Raw genomic sequence first — 22,993 nt, 5'->3', positions numbered from 1 at the left:
ATTGCTGCAAAACTTACTCAAATAGGATAAGTCAGTTAATTGCATTTTTTCGCTTAGTCAAAGAACAATAAACTAGCATATCACATGTTTGCTTAACCTAATAATAATAATAATAATAATAATAATAATAATAATAATAATAATAATAATAATAATAATAATAATAATAATGTTTAAATTGATATTTATCAACATGTTATGCAATTTAAATAGTTGAAAAAGTTGAGTTTTTTTTTTTTTTTTTTTTTTTTTACGTTTTTTATCATCACTACCGGTAACATCCTTTATATAGGTGATCTGAGTTATAATTAGAGAATAAATTGGTAAAATTTTTTGTATGTGTGTATTCTTTGTATGAATAATATATATGATTTTTATTATTATCTAAATTATTTGGTTCAATTTTTTTTATTTCTCACCTACAAATTTTAATGTATTATTCTATCCTATTAATTAAGTCAATTACCCAACAAAAAAGTCTCGGCAATAAATTTGAAGACGATTTTGTATAAAAAGGATAAAAGAAAAATGGTTCATGATGCAAAAATGGGAAAAGGAAGCATCTGATACCATGATTTGTGAAGGAAACTTCATATTTTATTTTATTTTATTTAGAAGAGTAAAGGGATGAAAGAAACAAAGTGGCTTTGCGTCTCATCCATCCACGGGAAAGCAAAATTCCAAAGGGTTCATTGAGTGCCAGAATTTGTTCCATTCGAATATAATGCAGTCTTCAACTTGCACAATTCATATGTCACCGGGTTTTTCTAATTTCATTTTGATGCTTTCCTATCTCCTCTCTGCTTTCTCACGATTCCAATTTTTCAACCCAAAAAAATAAATAAATAAAAAATAAGAAGAAAGAAATTATAGATATACAGAAGTAAAAGAATTATTCTTTTTACGATTACACTATGTGCACGTCAAAATTAACCATCAAAGTTAGTTATTAATATAAAATATACATTGAAAATAAATTAAATCACATATGTATTTATATATAAATACATTAGTAGCTGAGTATATTAATAGTATTTTTATTCTTTTTAACATTATCTTTTAGGTGAACACTTAAATGCAGTTTTTTTTCTTTTGAAGTTAATAGTTGAGAACAATAAAATAATAATTTAATCAAATTTATCAAATAATTTATGGAAAGTATGAGGAGTCAATGAAATATTTATACAATGTGTACAATGGAGGTTTATAGAATATTAGAGATATAATCATTAGTGCTACCTTTTCCCATCAACTGAAGTTTTTGGGATGAGTGGTATCATAATATAGTATTAGAGCGTTAGATCTGAAAGGTCAAGAGTTCGATATTTGGTGAACCCCAAAATCAATTTAATTTTTCGAGAAGATGTTTATTATCCCTAGTAGTTTTTATTTAAATTTTAACAACTTTAATTTTTTGGACATACATTAAACTTGATGAAATTGGAAGGTAAAAAAATTGCACGGACTTTTTATGTGACTTGTATGGAACTTGGAATTGTATTAAAAATGTTTGATTTGGTATCCAAGACTATAGATTATTCTAATACTTTGATTCATAGCAATACTATCTATATAATTTGTTGAGGTTTAACAGCACTTGAAATTGCCGCAATGTCAAGTGCATGGATGAGCACTGAAGAATACTGAACCTGTAGGCCATGCCCAACAAACCCAGCAGAGTAACAGAGCATAACCAAATTTCATGGTGCTTTTGTAATTTGTGCCACAAATTCTTTTATCCTTTCACCTTCATGCCATGGAATTTCTGAATTTCATGCCTCTGAAACTTCACGTCAATCCAAAGCATGTCTGCACCCAATATTTTATGCATGTATGTGTTAGTAATGTTACATACACCACTTAGATCCGGTTTGCTAAAATTTCAACTTTAAAAGTTTTTATTTTTTTCTAATCCAAGTTAGTGTTTCAAAGATAGTTTTACAAAGTTGTAACAATTATATCTAGTAAATAAATAAAAAATATTTTTTATAACAAAAAATATATTTAGTAAAATTGTTTTTAATATTTAGAATGGCTTTAATAAACAAAGAGTAAGAATATATATATATATATATATATATATATATATATATATTTAAATATTAGAAAAATAGAAAAATAGAAACTTTCAATAATATATATTCACGGTATTTTTGCATCATATTTACACTTATCGTCACATAATTGCTAATCATTATATAATATATAATGATCAAAATTTTTTATAAGTTAATCACCCATGCTTAAATAAAATTCAACGCGTGGGAATCTTATCCTATTTCAATCTCAAAAGGTGACACATCAGGCATCCTTACAAAGTAAGGAGGAAAATGGGATCCAAAACTATATACTATACAGCAGAAATTTGTATTTATCCCAATATTACATTAGATAAAAACGTTATAGAACAAAAGGGAAAAAAAATATAGACAAAAAGTTTTAAATATTTAGTGTTCTTGGAAATTGAGGAGGAACAATTAATAAAGGAACTACCTACCCTATTAACCCAAAGTAAAATAGATAGGTAGATACTTTAACAAAGATTTTATAATTATTTTTATATAAAATATTTTATTTTAATTATTGAATAATAAATTATAAAATTTAATTTTTATATATTATAAAAATATTATTTTTATTTAAAATATAATTAAACAAATAAATCATATTTTTTAAATAAAAATCATTATAAAAATTTTTTTGACATTTTTATTAGAGTAGTTATCAGATAAATATATTTATCTTGAGGTATTTTTTTTAACTAATGTGATAGTTGAATTTACTTACTTTACATATAAATAATGGAAAGAATGAGAAGTTAAGACACAAATCCGTTGTTGTACTTACTTAATTGCATCTTTATGAAGTTCACTCTTGACTTTTTAATAGATGGCAACATCATCATAAATAAGGACATAACCATTGAAGACACTCTTTCTTTCCTTAACATTCATGTCAAATTTTGTATGAGTTATTATTACTATTGTTTAATAATGTTTAATTCTTATGCACGTGCAATGAACAACCTTGGCTTGTTCATCATTTTTCAGCAATATTATTCATTATGTATGTTTTAGGTCCCACAGCAAACGAGTGTGCTAGAAAGTGGCATAATATGCCACTAGAAACACAAAGAACCAAACTTATTCTACAATCACGAAAGTTTTTACCTTTCTCTCCACTTTATTCATTTATCTTAAAACAATGTAATTTCTTGAATTATTGAATTTCCATTTCATTTCTATGGCTTTTATCTATCTCAACTCTTTATACTTATTTGTTAATTTTAAATTTAACATTTCAGCTCATAATACACTGTAATAGATCTAGCTCTTTATATTATATAAAATTTACAATCATTCTGTGTATATACAAAAAATCAACTATCAAATTAATCATTAACATAAGATGTATCTTTAAATATAAGATACAATTAAAAATAAATTAAATAACACATGTATTTATAAATGAATACATGATAGTATTTTTGTGAAATATAAACCTTAAAAAAAAGTTTACAAATTTGTTAACAGTTGTATTTTTTGGTTGTCTACGGTATCCTTTAGCCCAATAGGATAAGGACTAATCCATCGTAGATCGGGGTTCTATTTAAGGGTCTGCTTCTAGTCAATGAATTGCTGCATATACAAAATGGAATTCAAAACTCCAACACTTACTTAAGCAGACAAATTGAGTTGACTACTCGACCAACCAAGTTATTAGTTTTAACCGTTGTATTTTAGTTGAGTAATAAGATATTGATCTAACACCTTCCATTCAAAAGGTATTGAACCTTTAAAGTAGTTAGTACCAACCTTCCTTCTAGTTGAAGTTCCTGTTTTATTTTCCACATCTTGAATTCGTTCACTTCAGAATTCAGATTCTCTTAAAACCACTTAGTACTTCTCTGCCACTATCATCATCATCATCCAAAGATGAAAGGCATTGATATCTTCTGTGCTTCACAATCCTCAACAGCCATATCTCATGCCATGGAACAAGCCTCCTCTTCTTCTTCTTCTTCCAACACCTTCCATCTGGGTGGCAGGGCCCTCGACCGCCACAACCCCATCATCATGGATTCTAGAAGAACACCTTCTAGAGACTTCACTCTCCCACCGACTCCCACTTCCGTTGACCCCAAACCTGGCCACCATGATCTCCAAAAGGGTAAGAAAAAATCATCATCATCGTCTTCTCCTCCTTCTTCTTCTTCTTCTAAGAGAAGTTCAAGAAAGGGTCATGATAAGAAAAAGAGTGTGACAGAGAATAAGGTGACTGAACATTTTACCAACAATCACTCTTCAAAGGCCATTGATAGTGTTGTGAGAAGGAGTTGGGTCACTCCTGCTGGTTCATCAAGGTATCTGCTAAGTGACATATCAGATTATGATCCTGTTTTGGCTCTAACTACTTCTAATATTAATGTTGATGATGATGAAAAGAAGGGTCATCAAGTTGTTCATAATCAAGATGAAACAATAAAACATCATCATGCATCTAATTCTAAACCCTCTAGCTCCTCCTCTGCTCCAAAATCTGCTTCGTCAAACCAGGTAATTAAGTTTAACCTTTTTAAACATGTCTTTTTGCTTCAATTTATTAGACGATGATGATTTGATATGTTGCTCATGAACAAGAACAGAACAATGTTACTATTACTGTCAACAAAAGTTATAGCAAAAGTTCCAGTTTTCTAATAAGATTTTTTACAGGGTTTAGCTAAAGATTAGTATAGTTATTGAAATGTTTACTTTATATAAACAAAACACGTATTACAAATTTGAATTTTGTATATTTTTATAAAAAAACTTCTTCGGTAATCTTAACATGTTGCTAAAGCTTTTTTACATAGGAATAGACACGTGTGAGTTGTTATACATCTACCATGTTTTTTATGCAATAATTTTGTTTTTGGACTTAAAACATAAATTAGTATATTTATTTTTTGTCTTGTATTAAAACTTTATTTTTTGAATAAGTAAACATTCAAATTGGTTTTTAAAAATTTTATACTTTAGTCTCCAATAAATTTTTATTTTATAAAAACTTTTAAAAATTATTTTCGTCATGTATATTGGTCTATCCATCATTTTCAATTAAACTTTAAATATGTATATTGAACAAATAAGTTTTTAATAAATTTTATTATTAGATAATTAAGTCTATAAAAAATACATTCTAATAAAAGAAGAAATTGGTCCAATAAAAATAATTTTCAAAAATTTTTAGAAATAAATTTTTTTAAAAACTAATCCCATTTAAAATTCTTTGAGAATAAATTTAAATATTTATTTTTTTGAATAATAAAAAGTAAATTATATATTTTTTAACATAAAAACTGATATTATATTACAGAAATCATTTATCCTAAACATTTCAATTATTAAACAGAAATACACAAATCAGTGCATTTAACCATACGAATAAATCTCTTCACAGGTTGTGGTATTAAGGGTTTCTCTACATTGCAAAGGTTGTGAAGGCAAAGTGAGGAAGCATCTCTCTAGAATGCAAGGTAAAATAATAAATTTTTTGTGACACCAGCTTCTTATTATTTGTAATTATACTATTATATTAATCATTAATATATGGCAGGAGTTACATCCTTCAACATAGATTTTGCGGCAAAGAAGGTGACAGTAGTTGGGGATGTGACTCCATTGAGTGTATTGGCAAGCATATCAAAGGTTAAGAATGCACAATTTTGGCCACCACCACCTTCTGGATCCGCTAGTAATCCAGAATCAAGAAAAAGAAACTTGGCCTAACGAATTATGAAATTAAAGAAGTTAGACTATTGTTACTATTATTATTGGTATTATTGTTCTATGTTATGATGAGTTTAGTTTAATTTGAAGAGCAATCTAGTTGGTTTAAATGCAAATGGAAATCTTAGCAGTGTATGTAGACTTGACTTTGAATTTAATTTTGAATGAAACAAGAAATAGATCTAAAAACTAGTAGAAAGGAATGCAATTTTGTGTCATGATTAGTCTAATTTGACTGTATCTATGTATATTGCTATGCAAATTTTTAGTAAATTTGGGTTGGTTCGATATCTAGTGATTTGAAAACAAAACCTACTTCTTTTTATGAGTATCTGTTTTTATTTGTGCACCGAAAATAGATTTTTTGAACAAATAAATAAAAAGAAAGAACTTGAAATAAAAGATAAACTTGAAAGGTTTGAAATGGATAAAATTCAAGAACAAAATAAATGACTTTTAAATTTAAAATAAGCAGTAAAATACTTTTGATGTGATCAAAGGACTTTGAATTCAAATACATGCAACAACATAAAAAAAAGAAAAGAAAGAAAGAAAAAAAACTTGGCAAAATGAAAGTAAATTTACAAGAAATCTAAAGAAAATTTAAAGACAATGAAAAGAACTCTACAGAAAAGGAAGCTCTAAACAAACTCGGAAAGTTTATGAGATATAAGAGTACGAGAGTATTTTCTAAATAAGAATTCTAACCCTTGTTCCTTTCAAGCCTTATCTATTTATAGAATAATTCGACCAATCTTGTATTGATAGATATCATCTTTAAACATATGCAAAATAACTGTTCCCAAATGCTGGTTCGAGTAACTGTCACCTCTGCACAACTTGTCTTCGATTTTGATACTTTGACCATTAGTTTCGACCTAAAATAACTTTGTATAAATCAACACTTTCGACTTCGACTTCCTTCTTCTCGACTTGACCACTTAATCATTCTTTGACCATTCAACCGATCTCTTTGATCAAGAAATATTCGACTAAGTTATATATGGACAACCAAAATCCAAAAAGGGGTTAGCACGATCACGATGGTTTCTAAAAAAAAGAGATTACACTGTCTATATATTAATCAAATTGGTTGATATTTTTTTTATGATGATAAAATTGGTTTAAAGGTTTAAATCGATTATCTAAATTTTAAACCGTCAGTTAAGTTAGATTTTCATTTATTGAGTGATGGGACACTTTGAATCAAAGAAATTACTCAGAATTGTAACATTACATAGGTTGATCTGGCACTTAAATTTGTAGGTGCTAAAAAAATTAAATATCCATGTCCAATTAGCATGATAGATTTTATGTATAAGATAATATCCAAGGTCCTACCAAAAAAGATGAGGAGGGTTTTGTCAATTCTAGTAGGTGAGACTCGGTGCATTTCTGAAGGGTCTGAAGATTCATAATGCATGGTGCTTAGATTGCATGCCAAACGGTCCATTGATTGAAGTTAAAGAGATAGTTAGCAGCGATTATTAAGTTAGACTTTAAAAAAGCTTATAACAGAATCAAGTAGGGGTTTGTGGGTATAATGTTGGCGAAGATGGTTGTTGTAGATAAATGGAGGGGTTGGATTAGTGATATGAATTTTAAATATTTGTGACATAAAGAATTCAAGGGATATATACTTCAAATGTTTCTGGCATGAATAGTTTAAGTATTATTTAGTAGTTATTAGTTAATATTTTTAAATATTAGAATGTTCAATTTATTTTTATGTATTTTGATTTTATTTATTTAGTTAGTAGATTGGACTTCATGTTAGTGAGTTTGTTATTCTCTTTATTTTAATCTAATAACAAGTTATAAATACCTCCTAAACTAATGTGGTTGTCAAGTAGAAGCTAGAGAGTAAAAAGTACTTTCGGCTTTCGTGATGACACTATAGTGTGGGCAAATAAAGTTGAGTGAATCCCTCTCTTGTTGTATCGAGAAATTGAAGAGAAGGTTGAGTGATTTCCTTAAATTCAATTTCCAAAATATGGTGTGAACAAGTTAGGTTAAGTGAGTCTATTTATTATTGTATTGAGAAATAGGATAAAAAGGTAGAATGATTTTATTTGTATTCAATTTCATATTTTATTTTTGTTTTCAATTTTAATTTATTTTTTATTCATTTTCAATCATTTCTTTGATTTTCATCTTATCCTAATTTCTACTTCATATCAATTAAAGAGTGTGTGGATACAATATCTATATTGTTATCGTCGAAATCGTTCAAGATGGGTGTGGGTTTGCAACAAGGAGATTTCATCTCTTTTTTTTTTTTGTATTAGTAGTGGATGTGTTGAATAGGATGATTTCTGAGGCAATAAGGAATGGTGTAAAACCCATGAAATTAATGAATAATAAGTCAATAAATTAATTATTAATTTAAAAAATTAAAAAATAAAATTTTATAGTGTAATGAGGTAGAGCTAATTAAAATAAGAATTTTGACACTAATTTTAAAGAATTTGGCCTAACATTGAGCCGAACGGGCTGAACCGGCCCATATTAGGCCCAAGGCCCAACCCAATACCCATTAAATGAAAAGAGCTTCAGCTCTTGTCCCTTCCCTCAAAGGAGAATACGCTGGAACTTGGCAAAAAGGGGGAGGGTTACGGTGAGAAGAGGAGAAGGAAAAACCTAATCACCTCCAATCTTCAATTGCTTATATCTTTCAATTCAGAACTCCGATTGACGAGCTGTTAGTGGCCACACGTTCGTCTCGAAATTCTCTACAAAACCCATATAACAAAATTATTGGTAAGTCTCACTTTCATTCCCAGCTATTCACTCTTCAGTTTCAAAATTTTTGGGCTTTGGTGTTAAGATTTTGTGTAATTTCGGTGTTTAGGATCAAATTAACTTGGTGGACTTACCGAATCTTATCCCAATTTCCTGTTGATAAGGTGTGAAATCTCTAATCCTTGTGAAATTATGTATATAGAAAACCCTATTTTGATTTAGTGGTGTTTATGTGATACAAGATTGATTTATATATTTTGAGTGCAAATTGGTGGTATTGGAAACTTGAAGTTGGCTTTGGGGCTGGAAAATCTGTTTGGTGAGTGACGTGGTGGAAAATCATCGATTAAGAGTTTTTAGGAAAAACGGCGTTGCAAGTATAGCTCTTAACCAATGAAGATTCCGCGTATCAATTTAAAAGAGTTGTCACAAAATTTTAGAAATAAAATACTGGGAGTATGAATCCCAGGTCATCTCCCAACGAGTTGCAGAGTGAATGCTAATTTATTAATTAGGGGTTTTCAAGAGAGTTGATTTTGGATAATGAGCAATTAAATAGTTGTAAATTAAAGAAATAAAAACTAAGAATGATTATTAATATTCTAAATAAAAAGACCTTGACTGGGGGAAATGATCAATTGGAAGTTCTATCCTTGTTGGGATCTCTTAGGTGTAGTATCAAAAAGGTTGTTGTTTTCACTTAGTTAACCCTTACTAAATAAAAGAAAGTCAAGTGATTGAGCTAACTCTCATTCACAAATCCTAGTACTCTCTCTTGGAAAGGTCTAGCGTTAGTAAATACAGAACTAGCCAACAACTTCCAGTTTAATCTTCACTTAATCCTTCCAACTCAAGTGTCTCCTTTTAATCAACTCCCATGTCAAGTAGGGAATCTACTCCATTGACATGAATATAATACTCAGAAACATATAAGAAGAAGACATAATAAATTAAATAAAATAGAGACTGAAAATTAATTAAAAATAAAAGTAATCATCTGTATCAACAATTCATGAAAATAATCCAACTACCACTTTAAACAAGAATGAAGAATATGGAATAAATAAAAGAGCAAGTAAGGAAACAAACTAGAATAGTGTCTTCAACGGAGGTGATGACTCTTCAATATCCGAAGCAAAAAAAGTATAGAACTAATAAACTATGAATGTAAAGAGAACCTAGAGGAAGAGTAGTTCCTCTCTAGATTCAAATCTAAAATTCTAAAACTATCCTAATGAGAATGTGTGTTGATCTGTGTTGAGTCTCTGCATGTTTCCTGGCTTTATTCTGTGTTTTTGGGCTAAAAACTGGGTCAAAATTCGGCCCGAAATCGCCCCCAGCATTTTCTGTTATCTCTGCAGATCGCGCAGGTCCGTGTGCACGTTATTCAGCGATTTTCCTTGTCACGTGTATGCGTCATCCACGCGTGCGCGTCATTTGTGTAGACTCCAATTCGCGCATACGCGTCAGGCACGTGCACGCGTCGTTGTGACTTTCTCCATTCCGCGCGCTCGCGTGAGCCATGCGCGCGCGTCGATGCTCGATGGTCATCTCCTTAGTTTCTTGTGTTCCTTCCATTTTTTTGCAAGCTTCCTCACCATTCTCTAAGCCATTCCTGCCCTGTAAAGCCTGAAACACTTAACACACAGATCACAACATCGAATGGTATAAAGGAGAATTGAAATACACAAATTAAAGATCTCTAGAAAGCAAGTTTTCAACCATAGAACAAACTTAGGAAGTGATTGTAAAATCATGCAGTTCATATGAATAAGTGGATAAAGACTTGATGAAACCACTCAATTAAACGCAAGATAAACCATAAAATAGTTGTTTATCAGTGAGGTCTGGGAACTTGTGTATCAAGGGCTTGCGGTGCCTTGTGGCTTAAAGAGAAATCGGCTAAGGTATGTTTTTAGTTTCTCGTAACTAGAATATAATGTCTTGTGAAAACTTAGGCTAGATGACCATATGTTAAGTTGTATGATATGTATGATCGAGGATTAGAGACTTGTGGTTAGAATTGTTGAGTGAGTGATTGAAATATATGATGAATGATTGATGATAATTTATGTTGGATAATGACGTTAATGAGAATTTGTGAAGGATGATGATGATATTGAGTATAAGAATGATGACTTTGTTAATTGGTGAGTTTTAATTTTGATGCCAATTTAGTGATTTTAGTAATGTAGTATATGTAGGATTGATGTGGATATTTAGTATGTTGGTAAAGGTATGAATGTGGGGTATGGTTGATGAGGTGATGGTTTTAATGAACTATAATGATACATTGATGATTGATGTTCTAGTTAGATTAATGAACAAGAATTATTATTGTTATTTCAAGGATGAATAATGCTGTTTGGATATATATTGTTGGGTTAGAGTTGTTGAAATAGAGTGTTGTATGCTATGGAATGAATGAGAAGGTGAAGATGATAGTTTGGGTTGTTTTTAATGTTGTGTAGAACCTTGGAATGTTGATTGAAAATTGTGATTTTGGTGAAAATAGAGGTTTGAGATTTGTTGAGAAAATCTGGTTTTTGGTCAAATTTCGGCGAGCCATAACTCGGCTTCCGGACCCCAAAATGTTTCAAACTTGTTTCATATAAAAATTGGGTCTGTGAAATTTACGCCGTACAAAGACAAGAACGGATGAAAAATGTTTTAAAACAAAAAAGTTATGTGCATCGAAAATTTGGTATGTAAGATTGAAATTCTGTAGACTTAAACATGTTTTACTAATCTGCAATGCACGTGTACGCAAACCCCTCCATACGCGGATGGGTGTCTCTGTTTAACATGCATACGTACGCGGACGAGGTAACGCGTACGTGTGATTGCAAATTACACTCCCACGCGTACGCGTGACCTCTATTTCAGCAAACATGAATTTTTTGATTTAAAGCTCAATTTCGAACCCCTAAACCTCTATTTTTACTCCCCAATATCCTAAACTAAAATTTAATTATAGAAAGGGAGTTGAACATTGAGAGGATAATAACTTGCGAGTGAAGAAAGATTGTAAATGGGTGATGTAAATTGAAAAATTTAACGGGGATGCTGGTTTGTAAATAAATATGATTGTGGCCCCGGGTAGTTGGCAGTGGCGATGTCTACTTGCTCCGGGTATGAGACAGGGAAGAAGAACTATGAAAAATAAATTTGATTATGGAGTTTTAAATGAATATATATTTATGATACCTGGATAGTAGCAAGGATGGTGGTTCGTCCCACTTGCTCCAGGTTAATGTTTGAGATTTGATAACGATGATGCTTGATTTAAACTGAATGAATGTATGTTTGAGACCCTGAGCAGTAGCAAGGATGGTGGTTCGTGCCACTTACTCCAAGTCAGTGATTCTGATGCCTGGATAGTAGCAGCAGTAGTGGTTATTCCACTTGCTCCAACTTGAGCTTTTAAACACCCGCCTGGGTAATAGCCGCAATAGTGGTTATTCCACTGGCTCTGGGTTGAGCGGATAGTAGCAAGGGGATTGTAGCTCAAATCCACTTGCTCCGCAATAGGGGTTTTAGTTTATGGTTAGCTATCAGGACGTGTTGGGTTGGCTATATAATTGACAGATGATATCATCAGCCATAGGACATGCATTCATCATATGTATTTGTCTATTTTTCTTAAGTTTGCATTTCTTGGGATTGTCTAATTGATAATCTATGCTTACCTGCTATATTTGTTACCTGCTATAATTGTATTCTTCTTGTATTTGTCATTGTCTGTTTGCTTGTATGTGTGGTTCCACCGGAGTTGGGGGTTTTGGAAGAAAGTAGACGACAGAGGGTTTCAGTTATAGTTTAGTTAAGATTTAAAACTTTAGATTACCTACCTTACTTATGGTTTACAATTTATCACTTTTAAGTTTATAATCTGAGTGTCAAAGTTCTAAGATTGTCTTCAGCTTTCCCAGGACATTATATGTTAGTGATGTGGGCACTGTTACCATGCTGAGAACCTCTGGTTCTCACCCTATACATAGTTTGTGATTTTCAGATACAGGATGTGAGGCACTTTGCTGAGGCATTCTGGGAGCTTCTTACATAGAAGACCTTCTTGCCTTTGGGACTTTACTTTTGGTTATAATATTTATATGTAGATACTTATTATCTTCACTACTTATATATATATATATAATGTATTATTCCTTTTAGAGGTTATTTTGGAGAAACATGTTCTGTAAACTTTGTATTTTGGGCTCTTTTGGGAACTCTAATGTATATATGTATATATGCTTATGTGCTCTGGCCAGTTTACTTTCGCGAGCCGAGTCAGAAGCTTTGTTATTTGAATCTTAGAACTCTTTAGTAATTAGCCATGTTTAGCTTACTCTTATTTTGCTTCGGTTACGCTAACGTTGACGTGACGCTTGCGCTTTTGGTTTAACGGTTTTGTTTTTAACTTTGCTACAAAGGATCCTAGTTATAAACAATTTTTCACCTATATTATATTATATAATTTTATTTTTAGAGGTCGTAATACTTTACCACCTCTGTCTTATGACTTAAGCATAAGATTGTGTATGGTAGGGTGTTACATTATGGTATCAGAGCAGTTCGTTCCTCTAGAGCCTGAGAAACAGACTGACTATGCTTCTGGACATACTCTGGGTGTCTATACCTGCTAATTAGGATATCTAAATGATACATGTGGCATGATTGTCCATGAACATGCATTTGGAACTTTGAAGCACTAGACTTGTGATATTGAGACTGATCTACTTGATATCACTTGTTTGGTATGAACAGGAACCATATATCGACTCATGGACATGGTTGTGGGTGCGGTAGGGGTAGATTAGGCAATGCAAATCCTGAAACGGCAGGGAGCAACCCTATGGACTTTATGGTTGCCATAGAGAACATGGCTATGGCTATGCAGGCGATAGCTGAAGCTCTAGGAAATCAAGCGAACCATGGAAACGGTAATAATGGGGATGACGGGCCGGTGACACTTGCTACTTTCCTGAAGTTGCATCCTTCGACCTTCGAGGGAACTACGATCCCTACATAGGCAGACAACTGTCTCCAAGTAATGGAGCGGACTCTACAAGATCAGTAGGTTCCCGAGGAATAGTGGGTGAAGTTTGTGACCTACCAGTTACAAGGTGAAGCTTAATACTAGTGGCAGGGAACACAGTGTATTCTACAACCTGACGGCACTGCGATATTTGGGAGGTGTTTCGAACTGAGTTCTATCAGAGATACTTCCCTAATTTAGTTAGGAATGCTAAGGAGCTTGAACTGTTGCAATTAAAACATGGGAAAATGTCGATTGCTGAGTATACGAACAAATTTGAAGAACTATGCCAATTTTTCCAATCTGTCAAGGTGCTCTGGAGGATTTTGCTGAGTGAAAATGTATTAAGTACGAGAAAGGACTTCGGAGTGACATTCTGGGCTCCATTGGGCCGATGTAGATTAGAGTATTTTCCGAACTTGTGAACAAGAGTTAGGTTGCTGAAGAATGTGTAAAAAAAAGCCACTATGGTAGAGATCAATAACCGAGAATTCCACCGAAGAGACCATAATCAGAATTTGACACCAAGAGGCTAAGAATTCAAGTGAAGAGGATATGTTCAACCATTTCCTCATGATCGGAACCAGGTTGGAACAAATGACAATTACCGAGAAAACGGTAGAGGAAAACAAACAAGATCTACTACGGAGGATCTGACTTGCGAAAGGTGTGGGCACTACCATCTGGATATGCCATGCCATTTCGTATTAGGAGTATGTTACAAGTGCGGGTTACCAGGACATGTATCCCAAAATTGTTCGCAGGGAAGGACTCAAGATATGGGACGATCGAATAAGAAGGGTTGAGGTAATTGCAAAATTGATAACCAAAACTTTAAATTGTAGTATGTGATCTTGAAACACCGCATTCATTTATAGCCTGCGTCAGGGATGAGGATGTAAGACTGAAAGTGTCAAGCTTGGTGTTAAGCTTTGGTTTTGGTTGAAGGGAATAATGAAAGAAAAATTTGTTCGACCGAGTGCTACCCTGTGGAGAACACTCATTTTCTCAGTAGAAAGGGAAGACCATAGTAGTAGACTATATGCGAGAGGGAGAGTACCGGCGAATCTTCGCGACTCGATCTAGCTTTCCTTCTGTACGTGCAATGGAATTTTGTTTCAGATTCCTTTTTCCTCGAACAACGAATGGTTTGTCCTTTAAAATTCTAACTCCTTTACGTGCATATATTTGAATCTATCCATCTATGGGTGAGCATGAGCTTGTTTTGGTATAGACAAATGATTCTTGAGCCTTAGATATTCGCTGAAGGTTGGGTGCTCTCTTCACAACTTTGTATATTTCATGGCCAGCTGAAACTTACTTGATTCAATATGTCTTATCCTTGCTGTCAATTATTTTTGGTCTGGCTTCCTTTCTTGAGATGCACCTTAGTTCTTTTCTTGTGCATTTTGTCATTCTCTAAGAATTAGCCAGAACACCATGCCAGACATCTTTCTATTTCTAACGAGCACCATTTATGTCATTTAATCACCTCTTAAGCCTAATACCTTTTTGGAAATCAACTCGAGTTTAGTTTAATATTTAATACAATTCCTGGATATGACCAGTAAGATGTTAATTTCTTAGAGAAGGACCTCTGGATTTAGAAGATGAACCATGTAAGTATGCAACACCAAGAAGCGTGTTGGGGCCTTATTTCTTACCGACCGTATTGCCTGAAATTACATTGGCGCTCTAGGATGCACCGTGTGTGTCGATGCGTGAATGCGAAGTCTTGAAAGGATTAGCCTTGGTACCAGTACTCGCGATACTTGAATCTAATAAACCATATGACATTACTGCGATGCATTATCAAAGGGTTTAGGATGCACGTGGAAGTAACATCGTAAAGTGATGATAAGTGCCCTCAGTAAGGAGACCCTGAGTGTTGTTGGAGGACGATTAAGGAGAAGGAACCGTTAAGTAAGGTTGTAGTCTAAAGCTGGGCGTTGAGGCAGCAGCTAGAGGTATCCGACTGAATTGATTGCGAGTTTCAAAGAGTTATAAGGCCGAGAGTTTGGGAAGTGCAATAAGAGGGTAAAGAGCTACTAAGAATGTTAAAGCATGTCGAACAAGGGAATCAAGTATCTTGGTTCAGAATTTATAGCCGAAAACAACGAGGAATGATTAAGCAAAAATTGAGTTAAGGTTCTAACTATGCAAGCCGACATAAAAGTTATGCAGACCAACGGAGTGAGCCTAGAGAGTTTAAAAGAGAAAGCTGTGTATTTTTGGAAACTACTTCGGCGACTGGTAACAGATGAGCGATTGACCTAAAGGAGTTTATTTCGAGGTATGTTGGGCCATCTTAGGTATTAGAACAAATTGAACTATTGGTATATCAAGTGTTCTTACAGCCGTGTCTCTTGAACTTGCGTGATGTATTCCATGCCTCTCAGCTCTGAGAATACATTCCTAATACAACTTGTGTACTAGAACTTGAACCAGTTCAATTAAGGAAGGATATGAAGTTTCAAGTGACCCCAATTAGGATTGATAATGTAAACTTTAAGGAACTTTGAGGAAAAAGAGGTCTCATTAGAGAAGTGACTTAGAAATCAAGTTGGGATGGAAATTCACACCGGAGAACTTGAATTGAGAATGAGGATCGACTAATCGCGCTTATTTGCAAGTAATTGAATTTTGGGGACAAAATTTCAAATTAGGTGGGTAGGATGTAAAATCCGTGAAATTAATGAATAATTAGCCAATAAATCAATTGTTAATCCAAGAAATTAGAAAATAAAATTTTATAGTTTAATGAGGTAGAGCTAATTAAAATAAGAATTTTAACACTAATAATTTTAAAGAATTTGGCCCTAGATTGAGCTGAACTGGGCGAACTAGGCTCATATTGGGCCTAAGGCCCAACCCAATACCCATTAAATGAAAAGAGCTTCAGCTCTTGTCCCTTCCCTCAAAGGGAAACACACTGGAACTTGGCAAAAAGGGGAGGGTTATGGTGAGAAGAGGAGAAGGAAAAACTTAATCACCTCCAATCTTCAATTGCTTATATCTTTCAATCCAAAACTCTGATTGACGAGCTGTTAGCGGCCATGCATTCTTCTCGAAATTTTCTACAAAACCCATATAACAAAATTACTGGTAAGCCTCACTTTTTTCCCTGCTGTTCACTCTTCAGTTTCAAAATTCTTGGGCTTTGGTGTTAAGATTTTATGTAATTTTGGTGTTTAGGATGAAATTAACTTGGTGGATTTACCGGGTCTTGTCTCAATTTCTCATTGGTAAGGTGAGAAATCTTTAACCCTTGTGAAATTGTGTATATAGAAAACCCTATTTTGCTTTAGTGGTGTTTATGTAATACTAGATTGATTTATGTATTTTGAGAGCAAATTGGTGGTATTGAAAACTTGAAGTTGGCTTTGGAGGCTGGAAAATCTGTTTTGTGAGGTCTGGGAGCTTGTGTATCGAGGGCTTGCGGTGCCTTGTGGCTTAGAGAGAAATCGGCCAAGGTATGGTTTCAGTTTCTCGTAACTAAAATATAGTGTCTTGTGAAAACTTAGACTAGATGACCATAGGTTAAGTTGTATGATATGTATTAATGAACATTGATGATTGATGTTGTAGTGAGATTAATGAACATGAATTATTATTGTTTTTTCAATGATGAACAATGTTGTTTGGATTTAGATTGTTGGGTTGGAGTTGTTGAAATAGGGTGTTGTATGCTATGGAATGAATGAGAATGTGAAGATGACAGTTTAGGTTGTTTTTAATGTTGTGTAGAACCTTGGAATGTTGATTGTAAATTGTGATTTTGGTGAAAATACAGGTTTGAGGTTTGTTGAGAAAATCAGGTTTTTGGCCGAACTTCGGCGATCCATAACTCGGATTTCAGACCGTCAAATTATTTTAAACTTATTTCATATGAAAATTGGGCCCGTGAAGTTTATGCTATTTAAAGAACGGATGAAAAATATTTTAAAACGAAAACGTTATGTGCATCGAAAGTTCGGTATGTAAGATTAAAATTCTGCAGACTTAAACATTTTTGACTAATCTGCATTGCATGCGTATGCAAACCTCTCCATACGTAGATGGGCATTTTTATTTGGTATAAATGCATACGTCGACATGGTACTGCGTACGCGTATGTGGCCCACACGTACGCGTGGCCCCAGTTTCAGCAAACAAGAATTTTTTTATTTAAAGCTCAATTTCGATCTCCTAAACCTCTATTTTTACTCTCCAATATTCTAAACTAAAATTTAATTATAGAAAGGGAGTTGAACATTGATAGGATAATAACTTTTAAGTGAAAAATATTTTAAAGGGGTGATGTAAGTTGAAAAGTTTAACGGGGATACTGGTTTGTAAATAAATGTAATTGTGGCCCCGGTAGTAGGCAGTGGCAATGCTCACCTGCTCTGGGTATGAGATAGAAAAGAAGAATTATGAAAAATGAATTTGATTATAGAGTTTTAAATGAATATATGTTTGTGATACCTGGGTAGTAGTAAGGATGGTGGTTCGTCCCGCTTGCTCCAGGTTAATGTTTAAGATTTGATAACGATGATGCTTGATTTAAACTAAATGAATGTATGTTTGAGACCCTGGGTAGTAGCAAGGATGGTGGTTTGTCTCACTTGCTCTAGGTCAGTGATTGTGATGCCTGGGTAGTAGCAGCAGTAGTAGTTATTCCACTTGCTTCAGGTTGAGCTTTTAAACACCTGCCTGGATAGTAGCCGCAGTAGTGATTATTCCACTGGCTCTGGGTTAAGCGGGTAGTAGCTCAAACCCACTTGCTCTACAATGGGTGTTTCAGTCCCTGGTTAGCTATCAGGACATGTCGGGTTGGCTATAAAATCGACAGATGATATCATCAGCCATAGGGCAGACATTCATCATATGCATTTGTCTATTTTTCTTGAGTTTGCATTTCTTGGGATTGCCTAATTGATAATCTATGCTTACCCGCTATATTTGTTACCTGCTATAATTATATTCTACTTGTGTTTGCTATTGTCTGTTTGCTTGTCTGTATGGTTCCACATGAGTTGGGGATTTTGGAGGAAAGTAGACGACGGAAGATTTCAGTTATAGTTTAGTTAAGATTTAAAACCTTAGATGACCTACCCTACTTATGGTTTACAATCTATTACTTTTAAGTTTTATAATTCGAGTGTCGAAGTTATAAGATTGTCTTCGGCTTTCCCAGGACATTATATGTTAGAGATGTGGGCACTGTTACCATGCTGAGAACCTCTGGTTCTCACCCCATACATATTGTGGTTTTTAGATGCAGGACGTGAGGCACCTCGTTGAGGCATTCTAGGAGCTTCTTACCGCGAAGACCTTCTTACCTTTGGGACTTTACTTTTGGTTATAATGTTTATATGTAGATACTTATTATCTCCACTACTTATATATATATATATATATATATATGATGTATTATTCCTCTTAGAGGTTATTTTGGAGAAACAGGTTTTGTAAACTCTGTATTTTGGTCTCTTTTGGAGACTCTCATGTATATATATATATATATATATATATATATATATATATGCTTATGTGCTCTGGCTGGTTTACCTTCGCGAGCCGAGTCAGAAGTTTTGTTATGTGTATCTTGGAACTCTTTAGTAATTAGCCATGTTTAACTTACTCTTATTTTGCTTCGGTTACTTTAACGTTGATGTGAGGGTTGCGCTTTTCGATTTAGCGCTTTTGTATTAACTTTGCTATAAAGACTCCTGGTTATAAACAATTTTTTACCTATATTATATTATATAATTTTGTTTTTAGAGGTCGTAATACTTTACCACCTCTGTGTTATGACTTAAGCATAAGATTGTTTGTGGTTGGGTGTTACAAATGGGCGTGTTTCTTATACGTTAGTGGCAAAGGGTAGTGTGAAATTGTTCCACATTTTCAATTTGTGGATGACACCATTCTATTTTATCCACTGCATGAGGAGTCCATTCATAATCATAAGTGGTTATTGAGGTGCTTTGAAATTATGTCTAGGTTGAGTATTAATTTTCATAATTGTAGCTTGATTCCCATCAACTGTGAATGAGTAGGTAATTATATGTGTGTTTTGTTGAAGTGTAAGTTAGCTGAGCTCCCTATAAGATATTTGGGTATATTATTGGGGCGAATCCAAGGTGCGTACAGACTTAAAAACTTGTGATTGATAAGGTTGACGAGGAGAAGTTGTCTTTATGGAAGGCTAAAGATTTTGAATAAGGTGGGAAAGTTAGAGTTGATTAAATCTGTTATAAGTAGTCTGCCAATATATTATTTAAATTTGTATAAGATATCAACTGTAGTTGCTAAGAAAATGATAGCATTATAATGTAGATTTTTAAAGAGTAAAGAAGATGGTAAGGCTGGTATGACCTTAGTAAATTGGGAGTTAGAGCCACTTAATGAGCTTTTTGAGAGTTTGTTGCCAATTAAATTGGCCATTGGGAGTGAGAATGTGTTGGTTTGGAAGTATGACAAGAAGGGTATTCATTTCACAAATTCCTTTGAACAAGTGCTATAGACGAATTTGTTAGAGGATGTGAATGAGTTATAGTAATCTAAGGCCATCTAGAGGGACTTGGTTTCCTCACGAATTGAATTATTTTCATGGTATATATTAGTATGGAGGTTGAATACGAAAGACATTTAGGTAGACTGGATATGATTGATTGTAGGGATAATGTTCATGTGCTAAGTGATAAGGAAGTTGAAACAATAAATTTTTTGCTTGGTCTATGTGATTATACGTTGTACATTTGACGTGCTTGGATTCAAGAATTGGTCAGATGTTAAGCGGTGTCAAGTACTGTGATAAAGCTCTTTGAGAGTTAGGTTGTGGTTTCAATGAGAGAAGAAGTTGGAAAAAGTAGGTTATCAACTTTTATGCTATAGTGTGGAATGTATGGTTGTAGAGAAATAAAATGATCTTTTAGTACTCAGCTATAGATAAAAAAAAACTTATTCACAGATCTTTTATGAGTGAAGAAGACTAGCAAAGAGTGACAACTTTACAAATAAAATCATGTGTAGAAGTAGAGTGCGATTCTTTTAGTTCACTTTTATCTTTTTTGTTTTATTTTTATCTCTTGTAAATTATAATAAACTCCAATTTATTGAATTCTTTCTTTTAAAAAATTAAAATGCTGACTTAAAATATTAATTGACATGTGGTATGCTATTATTCGCCAAATTGACATGAAACAAAAAAATATTTTACTTAATTTGGTCGATAAAAACTACAGACTCAATTTGATTGGTTTCAATTTAGAAAACAATTTAAAAAATTTTTTATTAGTAAATTTAAATGTTATGTTAGGGCTTAAGATAATTTATATTTAAAATAAAGAACTAAAATTTAGTCTTTAATTTTTGTTACATCCAAATTATCAATATTTTGAAAATTAGATTGGATCGACCGGTTAGATTGGTCCGATCAAGAACCACCTATATATCTGATCGGTTCATTAAAAAAATCGCCATTTAGAAAACCATTGAAAAATCGCTAAATTATTTGAGAACTAGTCAACAAACTAAACTGGGATGCGGCCTTTAACGATGTCGTTTTGGATTTTTATATATAAAATAATAAAAATTGAAAAAAAAAGAATTCTTAGAATTTGCTTTCCTCTCCCTTACACTATACTCACTGTTCAGAGTCTTAGAACAAAAGTAATGGCTCAAAATCGTATTGCTCCAATTTCAAAGAAAAGAAAAAAGAAGTGGGAAGAATTAGAAGGCCAGAAGCTCAAAATTTCCAGCCTACCAACTCCCTTTTCATTACATCCAACCGTCGTTGTCGTCTTGCCTTTACCGGCGTTGTCACCCTATTAACTTTTCACATTTTCTGCCTTGTTCATTACTAATGCTACCTCACTTTCTGTGCTCACAGATCCCTCTCTTCTTTAACTCTTCCATAAGTGAAGACAATGAATGTGTTGCATATGAAAATAATGGCCTCTTCTGCTCTTCTCATTTAACCTTCTTCTTCCTTCTACCTCTTCTCTGCCTCTCCTTCCTTATTATCTTTCATCCTCCTCCTTGTTTACCATCACAGACTCTCCTTTCTCTTAGCCAGTCATACCTTCTAGTACCGCCACTCTCTCGCCACCCACACCTCTCTACCACCCCTTCTTTCACTTAGCTTTCTCTTCTCTTTTCTCCTTTCTTCTTTCTCCTTTCTCTGATTGTTTGCTTTCTGTTCTTGCTCTTTTTTTAGTTTTCTCTTTTAGAGATTTAGATCAGAGATCCAGATCTAGATCCATAATAACTTCTTTGTGGTTGGTGTATCCCCTTTGTAGTGTATTGATTGTCTTTATGGATGTTTTAGACATAGTATTGCAGATATGAGATGAAGATGCACCGAAGAGAATTTTTCCTTCAAGGAAGTACTTCCAAATTCACAAAGCTTGTGAATCTATTCAGAGAAGAAGAGAATTTTTTTCTGTGTTACAGCACTTTCTATGTAGAATTAGAAACATAAGAGATTGTCATATAAGATTCTTTGTGAATCTCTTTTCTTTCTTAATTTTAGATTTAATATGTTTCTTGCTATTTTTAAGTACTTTTTGACTACTTTCTTGAATAAAAGTTTTCTTCCATAAAAAAAAGGAATAAAAAGGCACTTGTAATTTGGAAGAATGAGAAAGAGTAATTAGGGCAACTATGATGCTATTTATTGGTTACTGGGTGAAGCCCAAAAATAATGATTTTATTAAACAATTTGTCAGTATATCTTTTAATTCAATACAAAATCTTGATGTTTTTCTCTCACATAGAGAGCTATTCTCTTTGGAAGGAGAGCTCTTGAGAACTTCAGGTTTTGTTCATCTATTAAATTTAAAAAAAAATTTAATTATCTCCTGGAACATTACACTAAGTAACAAAAGATCCTTCTTTATAATACATCAGTTTTACCATTTATTCTCTTAAAGTGTTTAGTCAAAGTTTATTATAAACACAAACCCATACAACTAAAGGTACAGGTCCAAGCCAAAACAGAGGTAGCACAAATGTCTACTAGTGTAAAGCAGTCCATAAAGGTAGAGTCATATATATCAAGCCCAGTGATGAGGAGCACTTCAAAGAGGAAAAATTGAATCTGATAGGAAAAATTAAAACAACTGTTATTTTAATTCCAAAGGCTAAGAATCCTAAGACTCTTAATAATATGAGGCCCATTAGTTGTTGTAATTTTATTTACAAAATTGTCTCTAGAATTATGGTCACGAGACTAAGGAAGATTATTGATAAAATCATATCTCCTATTCAAAGTGCATTCATGGCGGGCATGCTTATTCAAGATAATATTATGATTGTACAAGAGATGTTTCATAGTTTAAACAAGAAAGAAAAAGGAACATAAGAGGATCTGGCTATTAAGATAGATATGAACAAAGCCTATAATAGGCCAGAATGGACATTCTTGAAATCTACTCTTAAAGCGTTTGAGTTT

General features: G+C 33.1%; 1 protein-coding gene across 1 annotated transcript; it reads left to right on the top strand.

Annotated features, from left to right (window-relative positions):
• Positions 1 to 3,830: 3,830 nt before the first annotated feature.
• LOC130936327 (protein SODIUM POTASSIUM ROOT DEFECTIVE 2-like) lies at positions 3,831 to 5,980 on the top strand. The gene is made up of 3 exons (XM_057866382.1): positions 3,831 to 4,556; positions 5,443 to 5,518; positions 5,599 to 5,980. The coding sequence occupies exons 1-3, from the start codon at positions 3,936 to 3,938 to the stop codon at positions 5,769 to 5,771; spliced, it is 870 nt and encodes a 289-aa protein (XP_057722365.1). The 5' UTR covers positions 3,831 to 3,935; the 3' UTR covers positions 5,772 to 5,980.
• Positions 5,981 to 22,993: the final 17,013 nt, after the last annotated feature.

Source organism: Arachis stenosperma, chromosome 6, assembly GCF_014773155.1.
Source record: "Arachis stenosperma cultivar V10309 chromosome 6, arast.V10309.gnm1.PFL2, whole genome shotgun sequence".
NCBI lineage: Eukaryota > Viridiplantae > Streptophyta > Magnoliopsida > Fabales > Fabaceae > Arachis > Arachis stenosperma.
Note: the sequence above shows the minus strand (reverse complement) of the source record. Positions and strands in the feature narration are given on the sequence as shown.